The sequence below is a fragment of the Scardinius erythrophthalmus genome (genome assembly GCF_964197995.2).
Source record: "Scardinius erythrophthalmus genome assembly, chromosome: 12".
Lineage (NCBI taxonomy): Eukaryota > Metazoa > Chordata > Actinopteri > Cypriniformes > Leuciscidae > Scardinius > Scardinius erythrophthalmus.
This window is the reverse complement of record NC_138232.1, coordinates 7,040,569-7,062,079: the sequence shown is the minus strand read 5'-3', so window position 1 is coordinate 7,062,079 and position 21,511 is coordinate 7,040,569. Positions and strand designations below refer to the sequence as shown.

Genomic DNA, 21,511 nt, shown 5'->3' with positions numbered 1-21,511 from the left:
ATTTTAGTATGGGACTAGGCTTAAGCCTGGTCTGTGAATAATTCTGAACTGTGAAAAATTTTTGTTAATGAGATTTATCACATTTTAAACTGTGGTATGAGAGTCAAAATAATTTTTGGGGGCTACTCTGATTGTGTGCTTAGAATTACAATAAAACACCACTAGGTGGCACACATGTATTCCGTCAAACTATCCCGTCTACATTTTTTCAAAAAAAAAAAAAAAAAAAAAAAAAAGACTTTTAGAGTGGTCCGCTAGCTAACTCGACCCTGATACTACAAAAACTAGATTTTTTTTTCACAGAGAGCGTTTTAAATGTGTCATGATTAAAGTCATGGTGGGAGTTGAGGACCGAAGATTACTTTCAGCTCTCATCGCCGCACAAAGAATCCCATCTTATAAACTTTTCACGTTAAGTCCCGCCTACTGTCTCTGCGTCTCGTTTCTCATTGGCCCTTTGTGCCTAAACACTTCGATCTAATTGGCTGTTTAAGATGTCCGTTTGCGTTCTTTCACAGCAGATGAAGTTCTTCGGTGAAGCCGATCTTCAACAACGGTGCTGCTCGATGAGCGATATTGGAAGCTGATCAAACCTGGCATGGCACCCACAACGGTGAGAATGTCCTCTTTATAACATATGACTTAATATTTATAAAGAAAGAAAGCAAGTAGAATAAAATGAGCACGAGAGGAAGAGAAAGTATTTTTTTTTTGTTGCAAAGACAGGATACAGATTGTATGAATAGTTAATGCTGATTACAGTTAGAAATAGCCGACAGTTCTGACAGCAACTGTTTTAAAAACGCAAAAGAAGTTTGGGGTTTTGTTTTGAGCAGCTGTACATGAAAAAAAAAAAATAAAAAAAAAATCGGTTTTTAAAGTAAAGTAAGTTTTAAAGTGATTTTTTTTTTCCGTAACTGGTTTTTGCTTGTCAGATCTGCATATTTGTAAAAGGCCGTGTCTCAAAACGGAGTGAACTGTCTACCTAGGCAGCATTTTTGTCTATCAATAGGCGCGTGCATCATTTTTGGGCATCAGAAATGCTGCACGCACATGATGCCCTAAACTACACTCTAGATAGGCAGTACTCTGGGTTTTGAGGCATAACGCCAAAGAATGTCGACTAAAAAGAGGAACTTTGGGTCATACTTTAGTTTCGGGTCCAATTCTCACTATTAATTCCTAATTACTGCTTATTAATAGTTAGTAAGGTAGTTGTTAAGTTGAGGAATAGGATTAAGGGAAGTAGAATATGGTCATGCAGAACAAGGCATTAATATGTGCTTTATAAGTACTAATAAACAGCCAATATTTTAGTAATATGCATGCTAATAAGCAACTAATTAACAGTGAGAATTGGACCCTAAACTAAAGCGTTACCGAACTTTGAAATGTTGTACAGTATAGTATAAATATATTTTAATAAATACAATAAATGTTCAATATAGTATATGCTCAAAATACTAAAAAAAAATACGAAATCCTATTTGTACAGTAATATTGAAAATTATTTAAATGTTTTAACAGTTATAACTATTAGACTTTATGCAGTCTGTACAGCTGATCACATCAACAGGCAGTTGACATTGGGCCATCTGTTTTGTAGCTCACAAGCAGCTTGAGGATTAAATTAATTACCCTCTGACATGTCGGGTGAGCTTGGACTCAAACACTGACTGCTTCAGTCTAGCTCCAGGGGAAAAATGTTGAGTAATTTAAGAAGCATTTGGGCCGATGTTGAATGCTGTAGCACCCTTTAATTCAGAGAGGCATGGGCACCATTAAAGAGGAAATGCCAAATTAGTCAACCATGAAGAACACTATCGGATAATCCCCAAGTGGACATAAAAGAAAGGTTCTGTGGATGCATAAAAATCTCTGAGAATGTCTTTTTATCATCTTTTCCTCATAATGATTCATGCTGAATCTCAAGTTTTAGTAACGAGACATTGGCTAAAAAAGCAAGTGTGTCTAGTCTACAAGTATTTTTCACACTTGATCTGTGACTGTTTAGTTCAGTGCATCATATAATTTTCCTTTGGTTCTATAAAAGGCAAAGTGAAGTTGTGAAATTAGCGTGTATATAAAGTATGGCTTTGCGTTGAAGCGCTTCAAATTAGCGCTGTTTGAATGGGTAAACCGCAAACCATGAAAGCTTTCTTGCATGCTCATGACCTCAGATCTAGTACGCCTGTTCCCGTCGGTGCACAATACACCAAAAGGAACCTAACTGCGATTTACAAGGACAAGTTTGACTAAAGGTTGCACAACACGGATGAAAGGGAGAATTTGAATGCACTACAAAGTACAGTAATGCGATTTTTATGGGAGCTCTGACGTGGAAGTCAAGCTTCCAAGTTTCAGCTGGAGCACAGTAGCTGGACGTCCTCCGTCTCCGGGCATATTATGTAACACTCAGAGACTCCTGGATCGTGACTTCATGATGTGGAAACTTTGGCTAACCACACAAATCTCAGCATGAAGCACCATTAAAAGCAAAGTGGGGTCAGAGCGAAGAAATCTAGATTCAGTTTCCTAAGATTATTTCAGCTGAGGCTTGCAGCGCAGGGTCAAAGCATTTATGGTGCGCAAAGCTATATGGGAAAGTGAAATTCGATGCTTTCAAGGTTGTCCATGCACAATTACTGAGTATTTAGAAGTGAGGGCTCGGAAAGGAATTTCAGTCAATCTTACCCTACCAACAACAAGTCTCTTTCACTAGCTGTCTATCAATAGAAGAGTCATGGAATGCTGCTTTAGCTTTGATGTATGAAAGATGCTTTGACTCATAAGAATAAAATGGAAAAAATGACCTGCTTTTTTTCTTTTTTCTGTGAACTGCACTGAAAGAAACAACATGGGAATGGGAGTTTTTCCTGAGATCACAACTCTGATCTATAAGCCATTATGTTCTCGGGAAAGCCTGTTAAAGGGATAGTCATCATTTACTCACACTGGCGTTGTTCTAATGTCGTATGCTCTTCTTTCTTTTATGGACCACAAAAGGAGAATAAAAACAACCAAAAAATTTCCCACTCGCGCTCATCCATATAATGGCAGTGAATAACGACCAACATCAAGCTTTAAATAAAACAAAAACTGCAAAGGTATCACAGAATGATCACATGCGACACATGCCGTATCTTCCAAGTGTTCTGGGGATATATGATATGAAATTTCTAAAATTTACAGAAAACCAAAATTGAATGTATTATTTAAGGAAAGTCTTGACCGTGGCCGTTGTTCTTCTTTGCACGACTTCATGACGTGTGAGACTCTATTTGCACCGCAATTCACTTCATCTTGCCCAGAAAATACACACAAGTTGTGAGAAATATAAAACAAAAATATAACTGAAATAAATAAATGAATTTATAGAAATCCCAAAAAAGTATCCGTGTACTTTCTTCATTGAGTCAAATATCACCGGACTGGAACTCTGTTTGTCTGATGGCAGTCAGAATGACAGTTGACGATAATTTATTATTATTACGAACACAACGGATATATTTATCTCAGAGAAGAAGGCATAGGCCTATGGGTTGGGTTTCATGTTGCATTTTTGTTAATCTTGATTTCTCAAAACTTGTGTGCTTTTTCTGGGCAAGTCTGCGGTCCTAATAGAGTCTCACGAATGCGCACGTCGTGCAGAAAAGAACAGCGGCAAAGGTCAAGAATTTTGCTAAATTATACATTCAATTTCAGTTTGTTTTTCACCAAACCCTATTGTATGCCACTAGAACATTTGAAATATACGGCATGGGATTAATTTGTGATACTTTTGCGGGGCATTTTTTTAAAATTCTCCTTTTGTGTTCTATAAAAGAAAGTAGGGCATACGGCATTAGAACAACACCAGGGTGAGTAAATGATGACTTCATTTTCATTTTTGAACCATCACTTTAACCCTTTGATTGCTCCAGGAGCACTGGCTAACAGTATTGCTTTTGATGATGCATAAATGGCTACCAACAAAAGATATAGGCTTAATATTGTGATGGGTTTAATTCAGGCTGCCAATTTAGTGCAAGTTCTAAAAAAATAAAGTAATGAAAAAGTGCAATTTATCATGCCCTCTGATTGGTACGTAAATTTTCCTACTATTGAAGTAATTCAGTTCTGTCTTTCTTTTAATAAATTTATACAATATTTTTTTCAAGAGACCTAAAATGTGCTTCTAAAATAATTATACTACCATTCAAAAGTTTTTTTTGAAAGGCATTAATACTTTAATTCAGCGTAGATGCATTCAGTTGCTCAAAAGTGACAATAAAATGTATCTATTTTTCAATGCTCTATTTACATTAATAATTAATAATAAAATAAATGTTACTTGAGCAGCAAATCAGCATATTAAAATGATTTCTGAAGGATCATATGACACTGAAGACTGGAGTAATGATGCTGAAAATAGCTTCCAAATAAAAACACTTATTTTAAATTGTAATAAAATTTTACAATGTTACTGTTTTTACTGTATTTTTGATCAAATAAATGCCACCTTAGTGGGTGTTTTTCTAACACTCATTTACTCCGTGTTTTGTTCTCTTTTCAGGAGGCGAGGCTAAACGTGGAGGCTCTGAGTAAGAGAGACGTGCTGCTGCTCTTCAGTGTTCTTGAGGGAGAGCTGGAGGCCAGAGACTTTGTCATACAGGCACTCAAGGTTAGGCTGAGAAGGGTGTGCTGTCATTATAGAGTTTGAGAGCGGCCTCTAGAGGCCAAATAAAAACTATCACTGATCCTCGTGGAGTTTGTTTTAACACGAAAGGCTGCATGCTAGCCTGGCTCCGCCCTCCTACGTACTTCCGCTCAATTTTCATTTTCCTGCATTACGTCGTCTGGGTTTGCGGTATATTCGCGGTTTTCTCCGGCCAATTTATACCTGTCCAATCAGCGAACAGAGGGAGTGGCTGAGAACAATGATGTTGAGGTCATACGTCACGACCTAACGCTAAACGATTAAACGCCAAACGTTAGCGATTGGTTTGGGCAGATCCAATAGTTTTTAAACTTCAACAGAGTATCTGCCTTCAAGGAAGTTAACGCTTGTCAAGTGGAGTGGCCAGACTCTCTGTACAAATGAAATGTACGAGAGAGTCTGGTAGGACCAGGCTAGCTGCATGCTGCACTGAGCGGGACAATTCCTTAATTTCAGTGCTGTGGCCTTTGTGTAGATATTTAAAGATGGCCATCTTTTAGCATGACTGTTATGATTTATCTGAAAAGGTAACAGTTTACAATAAGATTCACAGATTTGCAACATTAACCAAAGTTAATAAAAGTATTGGTCATTGTTAAATTCAATATTTACAAATATATTTTTACATTTTAAAGTTGTATCTCTTAAAGGAACACCACCGTTTTTCATATTAAACTATGTTATTCCCTTAACTAAGACGAGTTGATACATACCTCTCTCGTCTCAGTGCGTGCACTCAATCGCTCTGGCGCGCGGCGACACTTTGATAGCACTTAGCTTAGCCTAGTTCATTCATTAGGGACCAATTTGGTTTAATATGAAAAAACGGTGGAGTGTTCCTTTAACATTAGTTAATGCACTATGAATTAACATGAATGATCAAGGTATAATTAATATATTCATATTTTTTATATTTAATAAGTAAAGTACCGTTTATTTTCATGGTAGAGTACTGTTTTTTTCCATTAAATTTTTGTATTAAAGTTCAGCACTTTTTTATGTGTTACGTTTGTTTTCATACATTATCCATTTTACGAACTATCGGTTGATTAATCGATTATCGGACAGCGTGGTCCAACCTAGTTATCGTTACCAGTAAAATTAACTTTCGGTCGACCTCTAGTAGCCATATGTCATTCCAAAGTTCCAAACCCATACGCTTTTACTTTCTGTGGATCTTTTGGAGAATCTTCACATAGCTCTCAATTTAGACCAAAAACACCATAAAGAACCACAACAGTGGTTGATGTGACCTGTGCCTGAGTGTTATCCAAGTCTTCTCAAGCTATGTGATAACTTTGTGTGGACAACAGGTCAATAGACATCACATAAACATAATTAAACGAACATAAAAAAAAAAATCCCTGTGTCATCATGTAGAATTTATTTAGGAGCATCTGGACTTTAACCATTCAAGATGTTTAGATGTTCAACTACTTACAGTGCTGCATGTTTTCCGAGTAGCGGCGACCCAAGTCGTAATTTACACCATTAAGGAGGCTCCTCTGTGATTGACAGCTCTTATGTTCTTGTGGTGTGTATTCCTTGGAGAGTTCCCTTCATCCATACTCAACCGAGGCACGTGAATGAGAGCTGAAATATCTCAAACAAATATATAAACAAGCTGAGACTGTACTCACTAATATTCATTTAAGTCAATACTAATAAATCAATACTTCAATAATGATATGCCTCAATTATTGACAGTCAGTAGTTCGCTTTCAAACAGGTTTAACTCTTCGCACAGCAGACTAGATACCCAGGAGAGACATTATAGCTGTATCACTCAATGAAATCCAGATGTCTGTCTGGTTCATAGCTCAATCGTGCACGCTAGCATATTAACGCTAACATCCTGTTAGTGTATTAAACATCAGTGCACAGTTTATCTATGACAGAAGCTCAGTTTATATAAGATATGTAAAAGCTAAACATCTAAAAAGATAATTTTAGCCTTCGTATAACCAGAAATGATGGAGTTGGCTACGCAGATTTCTTGGTTAGCTGTGCATCAAACATCTCACACGGTTTTTGGGATAGTTACCGAGAACTACACTCAAATAATGCCATAGTGATGGATATTTAATCATACCCGCCGTTTGTTGTTCTTCCTGTAACTTAAGTGTTTTGCTATTTGCTGCCTTTCCAATTTAACTGCATTCTCAAGTTATTTTCAATTCAACGTTCATCGACTTTTAATTAAAGCCGACTGGATCTCATTTTACCTTGCTTTCCCATCAGACTTTTTCTGTTTAAAACTCCTACTACATTCCAGCACTGTTACTGGGCCTCATCCCACTCTTCTGGTGGACACCAGGCTTACAAACGCAGCTCGGCAGACACAACTACACTTTTTTTAAAGTACTTTAAAGTACCAATTCAATAGCAATTCAGTACTATTATATTGGTGAATCTCACACACAAAAAAACAGTTGTGTGTTTGATTAGGGTTGAAGCAGAACAGTGGCTCTCCAGATTCATCATCCCTGATGTACACAATAAGTGCATTGTATCAAATGATAAATTTAAATGTAGGACATAGTAGTTAGAGACACCTAATATAAAGTGGGACCCATATTATATATATATAAATTTATTTGGCAATTTAGGAATGACTCCGTATCAGCCAGACAGTGAGCAAGACAACTTCCTTTTTGAGCATATCATCTGCGTCAGTACAAACGGCAATACTCTGAGCCCCTGGTTTTATTCCAAAATACGCTTTGAATGTTATTAGTTCTCTGCATAAACACGCACAAACATGTCAAACATTATTACGCACATTTCCTGTTGTCTAGTATCAGCTTTAAACTTTATTGTAGTGCCGTTGCTTCATCTGATCATGTTAGCACGGTAATAAAACTCAGCATCTGTGCTCTCAGATCATGTTTTTCTGTGGTAAAGCTGTCTGGAAGGCTGCACAGATATTATCTGCTGCATTCCTGTTCTTTAAAGCATTGGACTGGGGCTATGCGAGTGTCACAAACGGCATTAACCGCTCTTTTGAATCACTTTTAAGTGACTTCTTAAGTAGATAGCATATATTTAACCCAACTGCATTTTTCTTTTAAAACTCTGTGTGGTTTTAAGGGGAGATGTTCTGGCATGCTGGGATTACAATCTCTGTCACTCATTGCCTGCTTTGAATGAGGTCATTAAGGCATGACTTTTCTGCTTCGACTCTCTCAAACACGCATTACTATTGTCCATTATGCATTTGGTCAAAAGAAAAAATCAGGAGGGCAGAAGTAACATCACAACAGCCCCTAATCTCGGTATAACTTCATTAGCCATGCTAATAGTACATACAAACACAATTCATTATTTCCTTATGGTGCTTTCTCTGAAAAAAAAAAAAAAAACTGGAACTAAATAGTATTTTGCTCTAATAATCGTTTCCATACTTATTTATGCCCCTGAGCAGCGATTGACTTTTCAGGGAAAGCTTGAAAACATTTCATGACTAACAAGAAAATAGTTTTAAATAGTTAGACTTTGAGTTCAAGAAAGAATGCCTCCCAGGTGTCCAACTCAAAGTTGAAAGTAAGTTTTATGAATCTTATCAACATTCAAAAATAGCTTCATATGTTTATTGTTTGTTTTTGTCATTTGAGGAGCTAGCATGGAGGATGTTGGGAGTGCAAATAGCAGATACCAAAAGTATCTCACTGTTGTCAGTGTGTTGTTTACCTTAATCCGTGGTCTCTTTAATTTTATTAGTGAAGATATATGTTATCTTTCTCTATCAGGTACACACGCTCTCTCTCTCTCTCTCTCTCTCACACACACACACACACACACACACACACACACACACACACACACACACACACACACACACACACACTTTCTTGTACATCTATCTTTATGAGGACATTCATTGACACAATGCAATCTCTAGCCGCTTACCCTAACCTTACCCATCACAACTACCGGTAAGTGCCTAACCCGAACCCTTACCCTTAACCTAATTATAACCTTATCCCTAAAACCAAGTCTTGACCCTCAAACAGGCCGTTAAAGGGGTCTCAGAAAGTGAGGACCAGCCAAAATGTCCTCACTTTACTCTCTTTGTCCTCACTCTAATGGTCTAAAACTCAAACTGGTCCTCACAAAGATAGTTGTACAAGTACACACACACACACACACACACACACACACACACACACACACACACACACACACACACACACACACACACACACACACACACACACACACACACACACATAAAGGTTGTTTGAAGGCACCAGACTGGCTGACTTATCTTAAGTCATTAGTAAGGTTAATCTTCCCAAGGCCCCCGTAATTGCTCAACCTTTTAGCCTAAACACACACACACACACACACACACACACACACACACACACACACACACACACACACACACACACACACACACACACACACACACACAAAGCATCATACATATAGAATGGAAAGTAGACATCCACTAACTTGACAAACAAAAGATTTTGCATACAGAACAGCTGTTGTTTATTTGGAGCTTACATTGCCTTGTATTCAAGTAAATAGCTTGAATAGTACTTTCAAGATTTTGTGCCAGATTTGTATTGCCAAATAGAAGAATATTAAAACAAGAAAACATAATAATCTATATTAAAATATATAGAATAGAATAAAATAGATCTGAGTGTTGTGTATCAAAATACAGCAACGACACATTGTCATTTAAATATTTAAAGGCCACGAAATTCTTCTTTTTAGGACAAGACTAAATGCACATTTTAGTCTGATTCTTCTTTTTAAACATCTAATACTGGGTGTTTGTGTTGGGCTTATTTGTATTTTGTGTGAATTAGAAGAGCTTGCAAGACAACAAAAAGTAGCTATGGAATTCTACAGGTCTCGGGTACCATTCTGTCTTTCTTTTCTTTCCTGTTTTGTTTTTGACTTTCTTTAAATTGACCTGTGTCATTATCATAGATATGTTGCAATCAGTGTTGGGCAAGTTACTTAAAAAAAGTAATTAGTTATAGTTACTAGTTACTTCTCACAAAAAGTAACTGCGTTAGTAACTGAATTACATCATTACAAAAGTAACTAATTACCGGGTAAAGTAACTATTGCGTTACTTTAAAAAAAAAAAAAAAAAGTGTAAATATAAGAAATTTCTTGGATACCCCAATATGAAATGTTAAATGAATTAAATAGACACTAAATAGAACATGCTTCTTAAGAAATGTACCAAAAATAAATAAATTGTCATAGAAAATATAGCCTTCTTACACATACACTAGTGCATATCATTAAAATGATAAAACTCACACACCTTTACAACTGGTAGACTGTATTGCCTACTTGAAGTATTTTCTTCCTCACAATATTAAGTTTAACAAAAAGTGCTCTCAATATAATACTGAACAATGTACCAACATAAATAATAATAATAAAATATAATCTTTTGGGGCTTTATTTTTATAACTTACAGAGAACGTCATCATCAGAGGTTAGCCAAATTCTAGTCGTGTTAACAACCGGTCAAACAAATAGCCATGTTTGAACGTTCCCTGCAGGTTATTTTGGAGTTTATGTTAGGCTATATAAACTAATTAAAACATTGCATATGATACCAATATGCTACAGAGATTATTCTAATGCTGAAATGTGTAATTTATTTATAAAGTAAAGTATTCAAGTATTTATGCTCGTTGTTCGGACACATTCGGTCTCTGTCGCGCACTGTCGAGCGCGTTCTCGGACACACTCGGTCTCTCTCGCGCACTGTCGAGCGCTTTCTCGGGCACACTCGGTCTCTCTCGCGCACTGTCGAGCGCTTTCTCAGACACACTCGGTCTCTCTCGCGCACTGTCGAGCGCTTTCTCGGACACACTCGGTCTCTCTCGCGCACTGTCGAGCGCTTTCTCGGATAACGGTCTCTCTCTCGCACTGTCGAGCACGTGGACACACTCAGTCTCTCTCGCGCACTGTCGAGCGCGCTGGCTTAGAGAGAGCCTACTCGGATGAAAACCGCTTCAGTGAGCTCAATTATAGTAACGCCGCATTTTTATTGACAGTAACGGCAACGGCGTTGTAACGGAGGAAACAGTAATTAGTTTGATTACTCGTTACTGACAAAAATAACGCCGTTAGTAACGCCGTTTATTTATAACGCCGTTATTCCCATCACTGGTTGCAATCCCTTTTTACCTTTCTTTCCCCCACTTTTCCTTTTGACTTCACTATCAATTTAAATCAAAGCGGTTAAATAAGATTTTACTTATTATGTAACAGCTCCTAGATGCTTATCTTCAAGATGTCTACTTCAGAAACGCCTTTCCTAACTTTTTATTTTTTCCATTCAGTTTCTCTTTTTTCCTTCAATTTACAGGATGTTTTCTAAAACGGGGAATTTAGCCCTTTGATTTGCCCACTAACTTCCAATATGTTTCAGTAGGGAATACATCACAACTGGAAAGAAAATTGCATTCAGCAAAGACCAATGGCATTCATCTTTAAAGCTGCTGTGTGTATCTTTACAGTATTAACATGCTTTTTAAAGCACCAAGCTTTCATTAAAGTATTGGTGATAAAGTTACCCACTTTCATTCTCATATTCTCCTATGTCTTGTTAAGCACCTCCAGGTTTTACTCTCTTTCTACCTCAACCTTTCTGCTTCAGAGACTGTAAAACACTCATTCATTGTGTCACGTCTGCACAGCACATTTATCTGTTCTAGCATCAGCATCAAAGAGGTTCACAGAGAATCAAAGTGTACACTTATTTACCACATTCATCATGACTAGTGTGTGAGTTTCTGATAATCCAGTTTCTGTAGACTTTATTGTTGCTGAACTTTAGTGAACCCTTAAAACACAAATACTCTCACACACACTTACCAGATGGACATCACATGCATGTTACAACTTGAATCTATCAATCTTAGAGCAGATGAGTCGAGTAGATTGAACAATGCAGTAGAGAACCGCACTGTCATTTCTGTCATACACTCACCTAAAGGATTATTAGGAACATCTGTTCAATTTCTCATCAATGCAATTATCTATTCAACCAATCACATGGCAGTTGCTTCAATGCATTTAGGGGTGTGGTCCTGGTCAAGACAATCTCCTGTACTCCAAACTGAATGTCAGAATGGGAAAGAAAAGTGATTTAAGCAATTTTGAGCGTGGCATGGTTGCTGGTGCCAGACGGGCCGGTCTGAGTATTTCACAATCTGCTCAGTTACTGGGATTTTCACGCACAACCATTTCTAGGGTTTACAAAGAATGGTGTGAAAAGGGAAAAACATCCAGTATGCGGCAGTCCTGTGGGCGAAAATGCCTTGTTGATGCTAGAGGTCAGAGGAGAATGGGCTGACTGATTCAAGCTGATAGAAGAGCAACTTTGACTGAAATAACCACTCGTTACAACTGAGGTATGCAGCAAAGCATTTGTGAAGCCACAACACGCACAACCTTGAGACGGATGGGCTACAACAGCAGAAGACCCCACCGGGTACCACTCATCTCCACTACAAATAGGAAAAAGAGGCTACAATTTGCACGAGCTCACCAAAATTGGACAGTTGAAGACTGGAAAAATGTTGCCTGGTCTGATGAGTCTCGATTTCTGTTGAGACATTCAGATGGTAGAGTCAGAATTTGGCGTAAACAGAATGAGAACATGGATCCATCATGCCTTGTTACCACTGTGCAGGCTGGTGGTGGTGGTGTAATGGTGTGGCGGATGTTTTCTTGGCACACTTTAGGCCCCTTAGTGCCAATTGGGCATCGTTTAAATGCCACGGCCTACCTGAGCATTGTTTCTGACCATGTCCATCCCTTTATGACCACCATGTACCCATCCTCTGATGGCTACTTCCAGCAGGATAATGCACCATGTCACAAAGCTCGAATCATTTCAAATTGGTTTCTTGAACATGACAATGAGTTCACTGTGCTAAAATGGCCCCCACAGTCACCAGATCACAACCCAATAGAGCATCTTTGGGATGTGGTGGAACGGGAGCTTCGTGCCCTGGATGTGCATCCCACAAATCTCCATCAACTGCAAGATGCTATCCTATCAATATGGGCCAACATTTCTAAAGAATGCTTTCAGCACCTTGTTGAATCAATGCCACGTAGAATTAAGGCAGTTCTGAAGGCGAAAGGGGGTCAAACACAGTATTAGTATGGTGTTCCTAATAATCCTTTAGGTGAGTGTATATATATATCATGACATGTTAAAAGCAGTCTTAAAAACTTTTAAACTGTTCTATTCTACTATATACAGCTTTGTGACTGGTAATAATTATTTATGGTCAGTAAATTTTCATCCTCCATTGGCAGGTGTGGAAAAACGTTAATGATGGTCCCTGGTGTGTGTTTAGATGCATATATCCATCTGTGTGTCTTTACCCCTCCTCCTGACATTAATTTTCATACCTCTATTCCCTGTAGACGTCTAGTCATTTTTCAACAGCTCCCACTCTCACAGCTTTCAGCTGGAATCACCAAACATGCCATGTCATTCCAAACTACCCTGAAGGAGGTGGAGTATTTCATCCCTCTTTTCTTTTTACATTTAAGCTCCAAACCTCTTTTGTCACAACCAAAATAAATGTATAAGTTTATAATAAACTAGCGTCCTAAAGATCCCGATATACTTCTAGCGAAATCGAAGAACAAACTTCGAAACAGCTTTCCGGAAAAGTTCGCTCCGACTGGTAAAAACCTTCGAACTACCATTGGACTGTGGCGATGATGTAATACTGTAGGTGTGCTCTGAAGCTCCGCCTTCTTTGACGTGGAAATCTTCTCCGGTTAATTTCTTACGTTTAGTTCGTCGCAGTCAGACGTCTCAGTAAAAACATGAATACAATGGAGAGCCGCTTTATAGTAATTCTAATTGCAAGAGACACTGAGACAAAAAATCTGATATTTTAATCACATCGGACACAGATCGGAATTTTTCTGCACACGTGTAAAAACAAAAATCCGCATGAGATCCAATTTTTTCGCATCCGTTCTGAGGCACTTCCAAATATGGTTTTAAATCAGAAACATTCAGGAGCATAGAAACGGGTTTAATTTTTTTAATAAAACAGCTTCGCTACTGAAATCTACATTATAGGCTGTAAGTAATGAGGTGTTAACTTTGCTGTTTTCGTAAATAAACTTGCAAGCTTTACTATTACATGCAGACTCACACAGGTAATTCACACTTACAGTCTCTCTCTCTCTCTCTCTCTCTCTCTCTCTCGTTAATTCCTTTGAATTCATTCAAATAAATTAAATCTTACCGCACTACTAAAATAACAACGAAAATTAACGCTAATTTCCGGTCTATTTCTGTTCAGTCAGATTTTGCGCTGCTAACACATCCATTAACTTGTAGCTTTTAACTTGTCCATGCTGGCAAATAATCATGGCCACACGACGTGAATTATAAATCATTTTAGTACGACCATTTAAAACCATGTTGTATAGTAAAGGGATCACCAACAGAATCATTTTGGGGTGGGAATTAATGTAAACAGATATCGGATACCAGTCGTGTCTAAAGTGAATGTAAACAGGTGGGATAAACAAAATATGGTCAAAAGATCAGATCTGTGCATGAAGACTTGCAGTGTAAACATCAGCCTGACACTATTTCTTCATGTTCTCTAAAGTCGTTTGCTTTAAAGCAATATTGTATAAAATGGTATATAAATAAACGTGACGTGACTGGAGCACCAAATTGCTGGGCTCGTGCAAACACGTCGCTATGATCAGACGCTTTCGTAACTGCTGTCTTCTCACCCTTGGCTGTGTGTTTAGTTTGGTGTTGAAAGGAAATCACGCAGTACATATTTACGTATTCATTCATGTTTGCTAACAGTATACCGCTGCAGGGTCAGGGCCTTTATGCATCACTGTCCGGCCAACCCTGGGTAACTTTAGCAAGAAAGTATTTTTTTTTTCTCTGTTGGTCTGGAATTGTCAACATTACTTGAATCCTGTAATGTAAGACTCTTCCTAGCTATTGGTGACTCTCTATTTACTGTTCAACAGTTCCTTATCCTTATCCTTGTGTTGTTGTTGTTTTTTTCTGGGTCAAATCTGAGCCCTTTTAGTTCAGAGTCATTTCAGGAGGTATTAAAGGTCCCGTTGCATGCGATTCCATGTTTCAAACTTTAGTTAGTGTGTAATGTTGCTGTTAGAGTATAAATAATATCTGTAAAATTATAAAGCTCAAAGTTCAATGCCAAGCGAGATATTTTATTTAACTGAAGTTGACTACAAAAAACGGCTCGATTGGACTACACCCCTCTACATCCTGCATTAGTGACATCACCAGAACCGTTTCTTGACTAACCTCCGCCCACAGGAATGCTCCCTCAACTCTACTGGCTACTTGCGCACTTCTTATAACTTAGCCTACTGTGTTTACTCAGCTCTTACGGTGATTTTCTGAAGTAAATCTGACGCTTCATCTTTTGTGTGATGTACAATAAACTTTATTAAACTCATCAGTACATGTTTGATCATCATTCAGACAGCAGACTTGTAGGTTATTAATAAATAATGGATACATAGCCTACAAGCAGATGACAAATACGTTATAATAACCGTAATTAAACTACTAACCATACCTGTTTCATCTCTATACAGCAATCTGACTCTGTAGGCATTATTGTCCGACTCGAAATGAACGCCGTTACTGAGAGTTTCTGATATTATCATCATTCCGTGAGATGAATTTTTCCTGACAGACTGAGCACGAGCTCATGAAGCTCCGCCCCCTGTGTCGTCCAGCAGCACCTCATTTGCATTTAAAGGGGACACACTGAAACGGCTCGTTTTTCTGAGCCCCAAAAAATGTCAATTTAAACATGCTGTAAAAAATGATCTGTTGGGTATTTTGAGCTCAAACTTCACATACACACTCTGGGGACATCAGAGACTTATTTTACATCTTGTGAAAAGGGGCATAGAACGGGACCTTTAAATTACTACAGCTGGAACTTTTTTTGGTGTCCCATTCACTGCATTGGCCCTACCTAGACTGAAGCAATTGTTTTCATCCCTATATGGACCCCTTGCTTGACCTCTTGCTTAAAACAGCAAACACAGAGAGCTGAACACATACACACACTCACACACGTATACACAGAGCCTTAGAGAATGGTTTATGTTGCTTTTGGCAGGGTCATATGCTCTGTATCATCTCATTTCCTGTTTAGAAAGCAAGTATGGACTGAGCGTGTCTGTGTGAAAGAGAAAAATGGAGGCCGCTTTACAAGACTTGCAAAATGAAATGGAAGCTACAAAAACGAGCCACAAACTCCCCTTAATACGAAGATATCAGAACTCAAATAGCTGTTTCATGTCAAAAGATTATGGACATTTTGATCTCTTTAAACACATTGTTTAAACTGAAATGTGCAGATATCTAATAAAATCCATCTAAAATAATCAAATAAATCCCTGTTCCTGTCTCCTTCTCGCTACAGGCCCAGCGTAGAGATTCCAACATGTGGGAGAGATACGGCAAATACAACCTGAGCGACCCGTTCCTGGCCCTGCAGAGAGACAGCGAGGTCCTCCAGAGCTCCGGCCAGACCAGGGGAGATGGAGGAAGTTCCTCCCAGAGACGAGAGGGGGTCTGTGGGGCCACGGCTCGCTTGGACCCTTTAGCGGTGCTGAAGCTGGTGGTCGGACACTGCAGAAGGATGCAGGAGAAGATGCTGAAACAGCTGGCAGCTGCCGAGAACAGACACAGGAGGGTGAGTTTATACTGCAGAATAGCTAAAAGCCACTGTCATCATCATTACTGATGTGAACATCATATCGTTTAAATTGGATTTACCACAGTGTAGCAGGTCAAGGAGAGATTGGATTGGTTTATAAGCTAATCTTTGTCTCATTCTGTCGCCCCTCTGTGGTGGTTTCAGGTCATTGCTGATCTGGAGGAGGAGAAGAGAAAGCATGCTGAGGACACTGCTGAAGGAGATGATGTCACTTACATTCTGGAGAAGGAGAGAGAGCGCCTCCTGCAGCAGGTACAAAGAACTGATCACATTATAGTCATCTTAGGGCCCTTTCACACCTACCTTGTTTGGCCTGAATCAAAATTACAGGTGTGAAACCTCCCCCGGACCACGGTCCGGACCAAACAGACGAAATTTGGTCCGACGAAAAGAGGTAGTCTCGGTCCGGATCAAACTGAACAAAGGTTTGGTTCGTTTCTAGTGTGAAAGCATTTTCTTTTTGGTTCGGACTTTCAGACCATTTACAGGAAGTTCCGGTGGTTCCCGCATAGCCTAAACAAATAAAGAAGAATATTTATGTGCAGATCTGTCAGTCCTGCCCACAGCGTTTCTTCCAGCTGATTCACACGCGCACACACACACACATATTTGTCCTGCGTCCCTCCGGCGACGATAAAATGTTCTCACAACGAGGACGTTCATTTGGCGAATTTGAAGTATAGTTGGTGCTGCAGAGAGTAATGCCATAATAATAAAAGTATAGTGGCAACGATATGCGTTTGTTCATTCATTCTTGTCAAAGTTACCCGCCAAATTGACAACACGCTGACGTCAGACGCACGTCCGTTTACAAACCAATCAATGTCAAGATGCAGCCCATATAGATGATGACGACAGGACGCAAATACGTCAAGTTCTTTAGTGCACTCGCATTATTGCTATGTGAAACCAAAACAAAACTAACCGAATGTATACAATATATCAAAACATGAACTTTGGTCGGACCTTGGTGCGGACTTTCTGGTGTGAAAACGCCCTTAATTTGAGGTACTCCTAGGAAACAGGCTACACTTTTCCTTTACCTTAATCAAAATGAGTCTTTGCTCTATTAAAATATATATTGAAACGTGTTTTTTTAAATGATTTTTACACATTTACATATGCAAGCTAGGCATCATCTTATTAAATGTGCACATTTTTGTATATAACACCAAAAGTGTTAGGGCGTTTTCACACCAGAAAGTCCGCACCAAGGTCCGACCAAAGTTCATGTTTTGATATATTGTATACATTCGGTTAGTTTTGGTTTGGTTTCACATTGCAATTATGCGAGCGCACTAAAGAACTTTACATGACGTATTTGCGTGTCGTCATCATCTATATGGGCTGCATCTTGACATTGATTGGTTTGTAAACAGACGTGCATTTGACGTCAGCGTGTTGTCAATACGGCGGGTAACTTTGACAAGAATGAATGAACAGACGCATATCGTTGCCACTATACTTTATTATTATGGCATTATTATGGCATTACTCCCTGCAGCACCAACTATACTCGAGGCTAGTTCAAATTCGCCAAATGAACGTCCTCGTTGTGAGACGTTGTGGTCCGGACCGTGGTCCGGGGGAGGTTTCACACCTGTAATTTTGATTCGGACCAAACTGAAAAGTCAGAAAATCCGGACCAAACAAGGTAGGTGTGAAAGGGCCCTAAGATACCACAGAAAATTTAGTTCATTAAAAGACCTGATTGTTAAAGCCTTTGTCAAAAGGTGTTTTATTTAACACCGTATTTAATTAAACATGCTTTTTATACACATAAAATTTCAAATAAATGCTGTTCTTTTGAACTTTCTACTCATCAAAGTCTGTTTTCAACATTGATAATAATAAGAAATGTTCCTTGAGCTGCAAATCATTAGAATGATTTCTGAAGGATCATGTGACAGAAGACTGAAGTAATGATGCGGAAAATTCAGCTTTGCATTTTTGAGTAATTTAAAGTAATGTAAACTTTTGAACAGTAGTGTATATTCTCTGAAAAAATGTCTTATCTTACTAAAAGTTTTTGTGTGAATCTGTGAATCTATCAGTGTATTTCGATCTGATTTAATTTTTATACATGTTTAGTTGGAGTTTGAGAAGGCAAAGACTCCCCGAATGGAGAGGGAGAACAAACGACTGCACGATCAGTTAGAAGACCAGCGAGTCCAGCATAAACAGCTCATGACGGCGCTGAGTCGGGAATGCAAACGCTCCGGCACCCGCGCACACGAGGAGTCCCAGCGTGCCAACGAACTCAGCCATCGCCTTGATCGCGAGCGAGCGGCCAATCAGACTCTGAGGGCGGAGCTTGAGGAGGAAAAGAAGCGGGCTATGCAAATGGAGGCGAAGCGAGAGGAGCTGTTGGCCGAGTTTGACACTGAACGGGAGCAGCTTGGGCTGAGAATACGGAAAGAGGAAGCACGCTGTAACGCGCTACAGGAAGAACTAGAGCGTTTGAGGAGAGAGATGAGGGATGCTGAGGAGAGATCAGATAAGACCAAGACAAAAATGAACGGACATCTTACTCCTCCAGAGGAAGATGCGAGTGTTGAGAAGCAGAGTATGTTAACCAACGGGAGCTCTCCGACCAGTTCACAAGCTCACAGCCCTACGACAAGCAATCAGTCATCAGACGTGCCTAGTGTACAAGCTGCGTATCAGGCTGGCATCAACCAGCGCTTCCACGCAGCCCGTCACAAGTTCCAAGGCACCAGTGATCAAGATTCTCAGGCCGTCTCTTCCCCTCCGAACAGTCCGCAGGACCTTTTGCCCTGTGTGACTCCACCAGACAACGTTTCACCTAAACATGCAGCCCGCAGCACCGTCACACAAGTCCTGAGTCGCTTCAGCACTCAGCAAGGTCCCAGCACACCAACATCCCCCAACAGTTCCCCTTTCGGCACAGATTACCGCACGTTGGCCCACTCTGGGATGTTGTCTCCCACCATCAGGTCTCCAACTATTCCCAGAGCCGACAGAGGGAACCCACCTCCGCTCCCACCCAAGAAACCAGGCCTCGCCGAAACGCCACTTTCTCCGGCCACCCTGCGAGCTGCTCACTTGGCTCAAATGTCGTCCGGTTGCGGACACAGCTGCAACCCAAAGAGCAGCAAAGAACCAGACCTGGTGCTGTCATCCAGCGGCTAGCAAGCACAAATGATGAACGATCACGTCAAACACTGTTGATTTCTTTTTGTAAGGGATGTTTCAGGTTTTTTAAATCATTTTGGAAGATTTTAATGATATATTTTCTATGTAAGTCTGCAGTGTTACAATATCTCATTGAAATGCATGTTGATTGTGTGCATGAATACATTATACATTCTGTGTTTTCTGTACGTCATCCATGAGAAAATAAGACTTGTTTATCGCTGACAATCACCAGCTTCTATAAATAGTTTTATATATTGTTATTCTGACAAATATTTATATTTAGACACACTACCATTCAAAGGTTTGGGGATTTTTTTTTAAAAGAAATTCATATTTTTATTCAGGAAGGACGCATTACATTAATCAAGACACTTATGCTACACATTTCAATTCATCAAATAAACCTGAAAAAATTCATGGATCCACAAAAATAAATAATTATAATCATTTTCACAGTAATTTTAGTCAAATAAATGCAAAATTGGTGAGCATAAGAGGCTTCTTTCCAAAACATTTAAAAAAAATGTTACCAACCCCAAACTTTTGAACTTCTGACCATTTTACCCTTCCCTGTCATCTGGTTTATACACTGAACTATATATTTACAGATTGCATGTGCAAACAATCCTTTGCTTTCTCACATAGCAGTTTGTTTTTTGTATATCTAAAGACATTGGATATTTAGCCTAAATATTCACATCTCGCTCAGAATCATGTTACAGATGTTTGTATCACCTTATAATGTTTTGTTCTGTTTATCTTTGAAGTTTTTGTATTCTTTTTGCGATCTGATATGAATGTTATTTTTGTAACCAATATCATCTATAAATTCTTTGTTAAACTTGTAGACATGGGCTGGAAAATATTTTAGATTTGCATATCTGTACCGCCTAAATCCAGCCAGCAGGGGCCACTGGGTGGTAAAGTTACAGTATCACCCATCCTCAGCCATTCGTAGGCTAACACTAGCACACTAGCTTACTCCGCAGTATACACTGTATACTGCATTCTATTTTGTAAACAAATAGTATGCAAAATAAAGTTATTTTGAGATTAAATCTGATTTTGTGTATAAATGTGGTAGTCTGCACAAATAATGGTGATGTAAAAAAAACAACAACATGATAATACATGATTTGTCACGCTAATAAATAGACAGATCAGGGGTGCATTGCATTATATCAGAGTATTAATTTTAACATTAAAGGCTAAAGTAAATTCAAATTGACTTTATTATGTTAAAGGTCCTGTTGCATGCGATTCCATGTTTCAAACTTTAGTTAGTGTGTAATGTTGCTGTTAGAGCATAAATAATATCTGTAAAATTATAAAGCTCAAAAGTTCAATGCCAAGCGAGATATTTTATTTAACAGAAGTTGACTACAAAAAAACGGCTCGATTGGACTACACCCCTCTACATCCTGCATTAGTGACATCACCAGAACCGTTTCTTGACTAACCTCCGCCCACAGGAATGCTCCCTCAACTCTACTGGCTACTTGCGCACTTCTTATAACTTAGGCTACTGTGTTTACTCAGCTCTTACGTGATTTTCTGAAGTAAAACTGACGCTTCATCTTTTGTGTGATGTCCAATAAACTTTATTAAACTCATCAGTACATGTTTGATCATCATTCAGACAGCAGACTTGTAGGCTATTAATAAATAATGGATACATAGCCTACAAGCAGATGACAAATACGTTATAATAACCGTAATTAAACTACTAAACCATACCTGTTTCATCTCTATACAGCAATCTGACTCTGTAGGCATTATTGTCCGACTCGAAATGAACGCCGTTACTGAGAGTTTCTGATATTATCATCATTCCATGAGATGAATTTTTCCTGACAGACTGAGCACGAGCTCATGAAGCTCCGCCCCCTGT

The 21,511-nt window shown here is 38.9% G+C and overlaps 1 protein-coding gene across 1 annotated transcript; it reads left to right on the top strand.

The window, feature by feature from the left end:
* The first annotated feature begins 514 nt into the window (after nucleotides 1-514).
* cttnbp2nla (CTTNBP2 N-terminal like a) lies at nucleotides 515-21,232 on the top strand. The gene is made up of 5 exons (XM_081380261.1): nucleotides 515-613; nucleotides 4,556-4,663; nucleotides 16,165-16,437; nucleotides 16,606-16,713; nucleotides 18,553-21,232. The coding sequence occupies exons 1-5, from the start codon at nucleotides 599-601 to the stop codon at nucleotides 19,612-19,614; spliced, it is 1,566 nt and encodes a 521-aa protein (XP_081236387.1). The 5' UTR covers nucleotides 515-598; the 3' UTR covers nucleotides 19,615-21,232.
* Nucleotides 21,233-21,511: the final 279 nt, after the last annotated feature.

What these genes read in the sequence shown, in the direction of transcription:
- cttnbp2nla (XM_081380261.1), top strand. An exon ending in TTGTCATACAGGCACTCAAG is followed by an intron (nt 4,664 to 16,164) that starts GTTAGGCTGAGA and finishes TTCTCGCTACAG; the next exon opens with GCCCAGCGTAGAGATTCCAA. An exon ending in CCGAGAACAGACACAGGAGG is followed by an intron (nt 16,438 to 16,605) that starts GTGAGTTTATAC and finishes TGGTGGTTTCAG; the next exon opens with GTCATTGCTGATCTGGAGGA.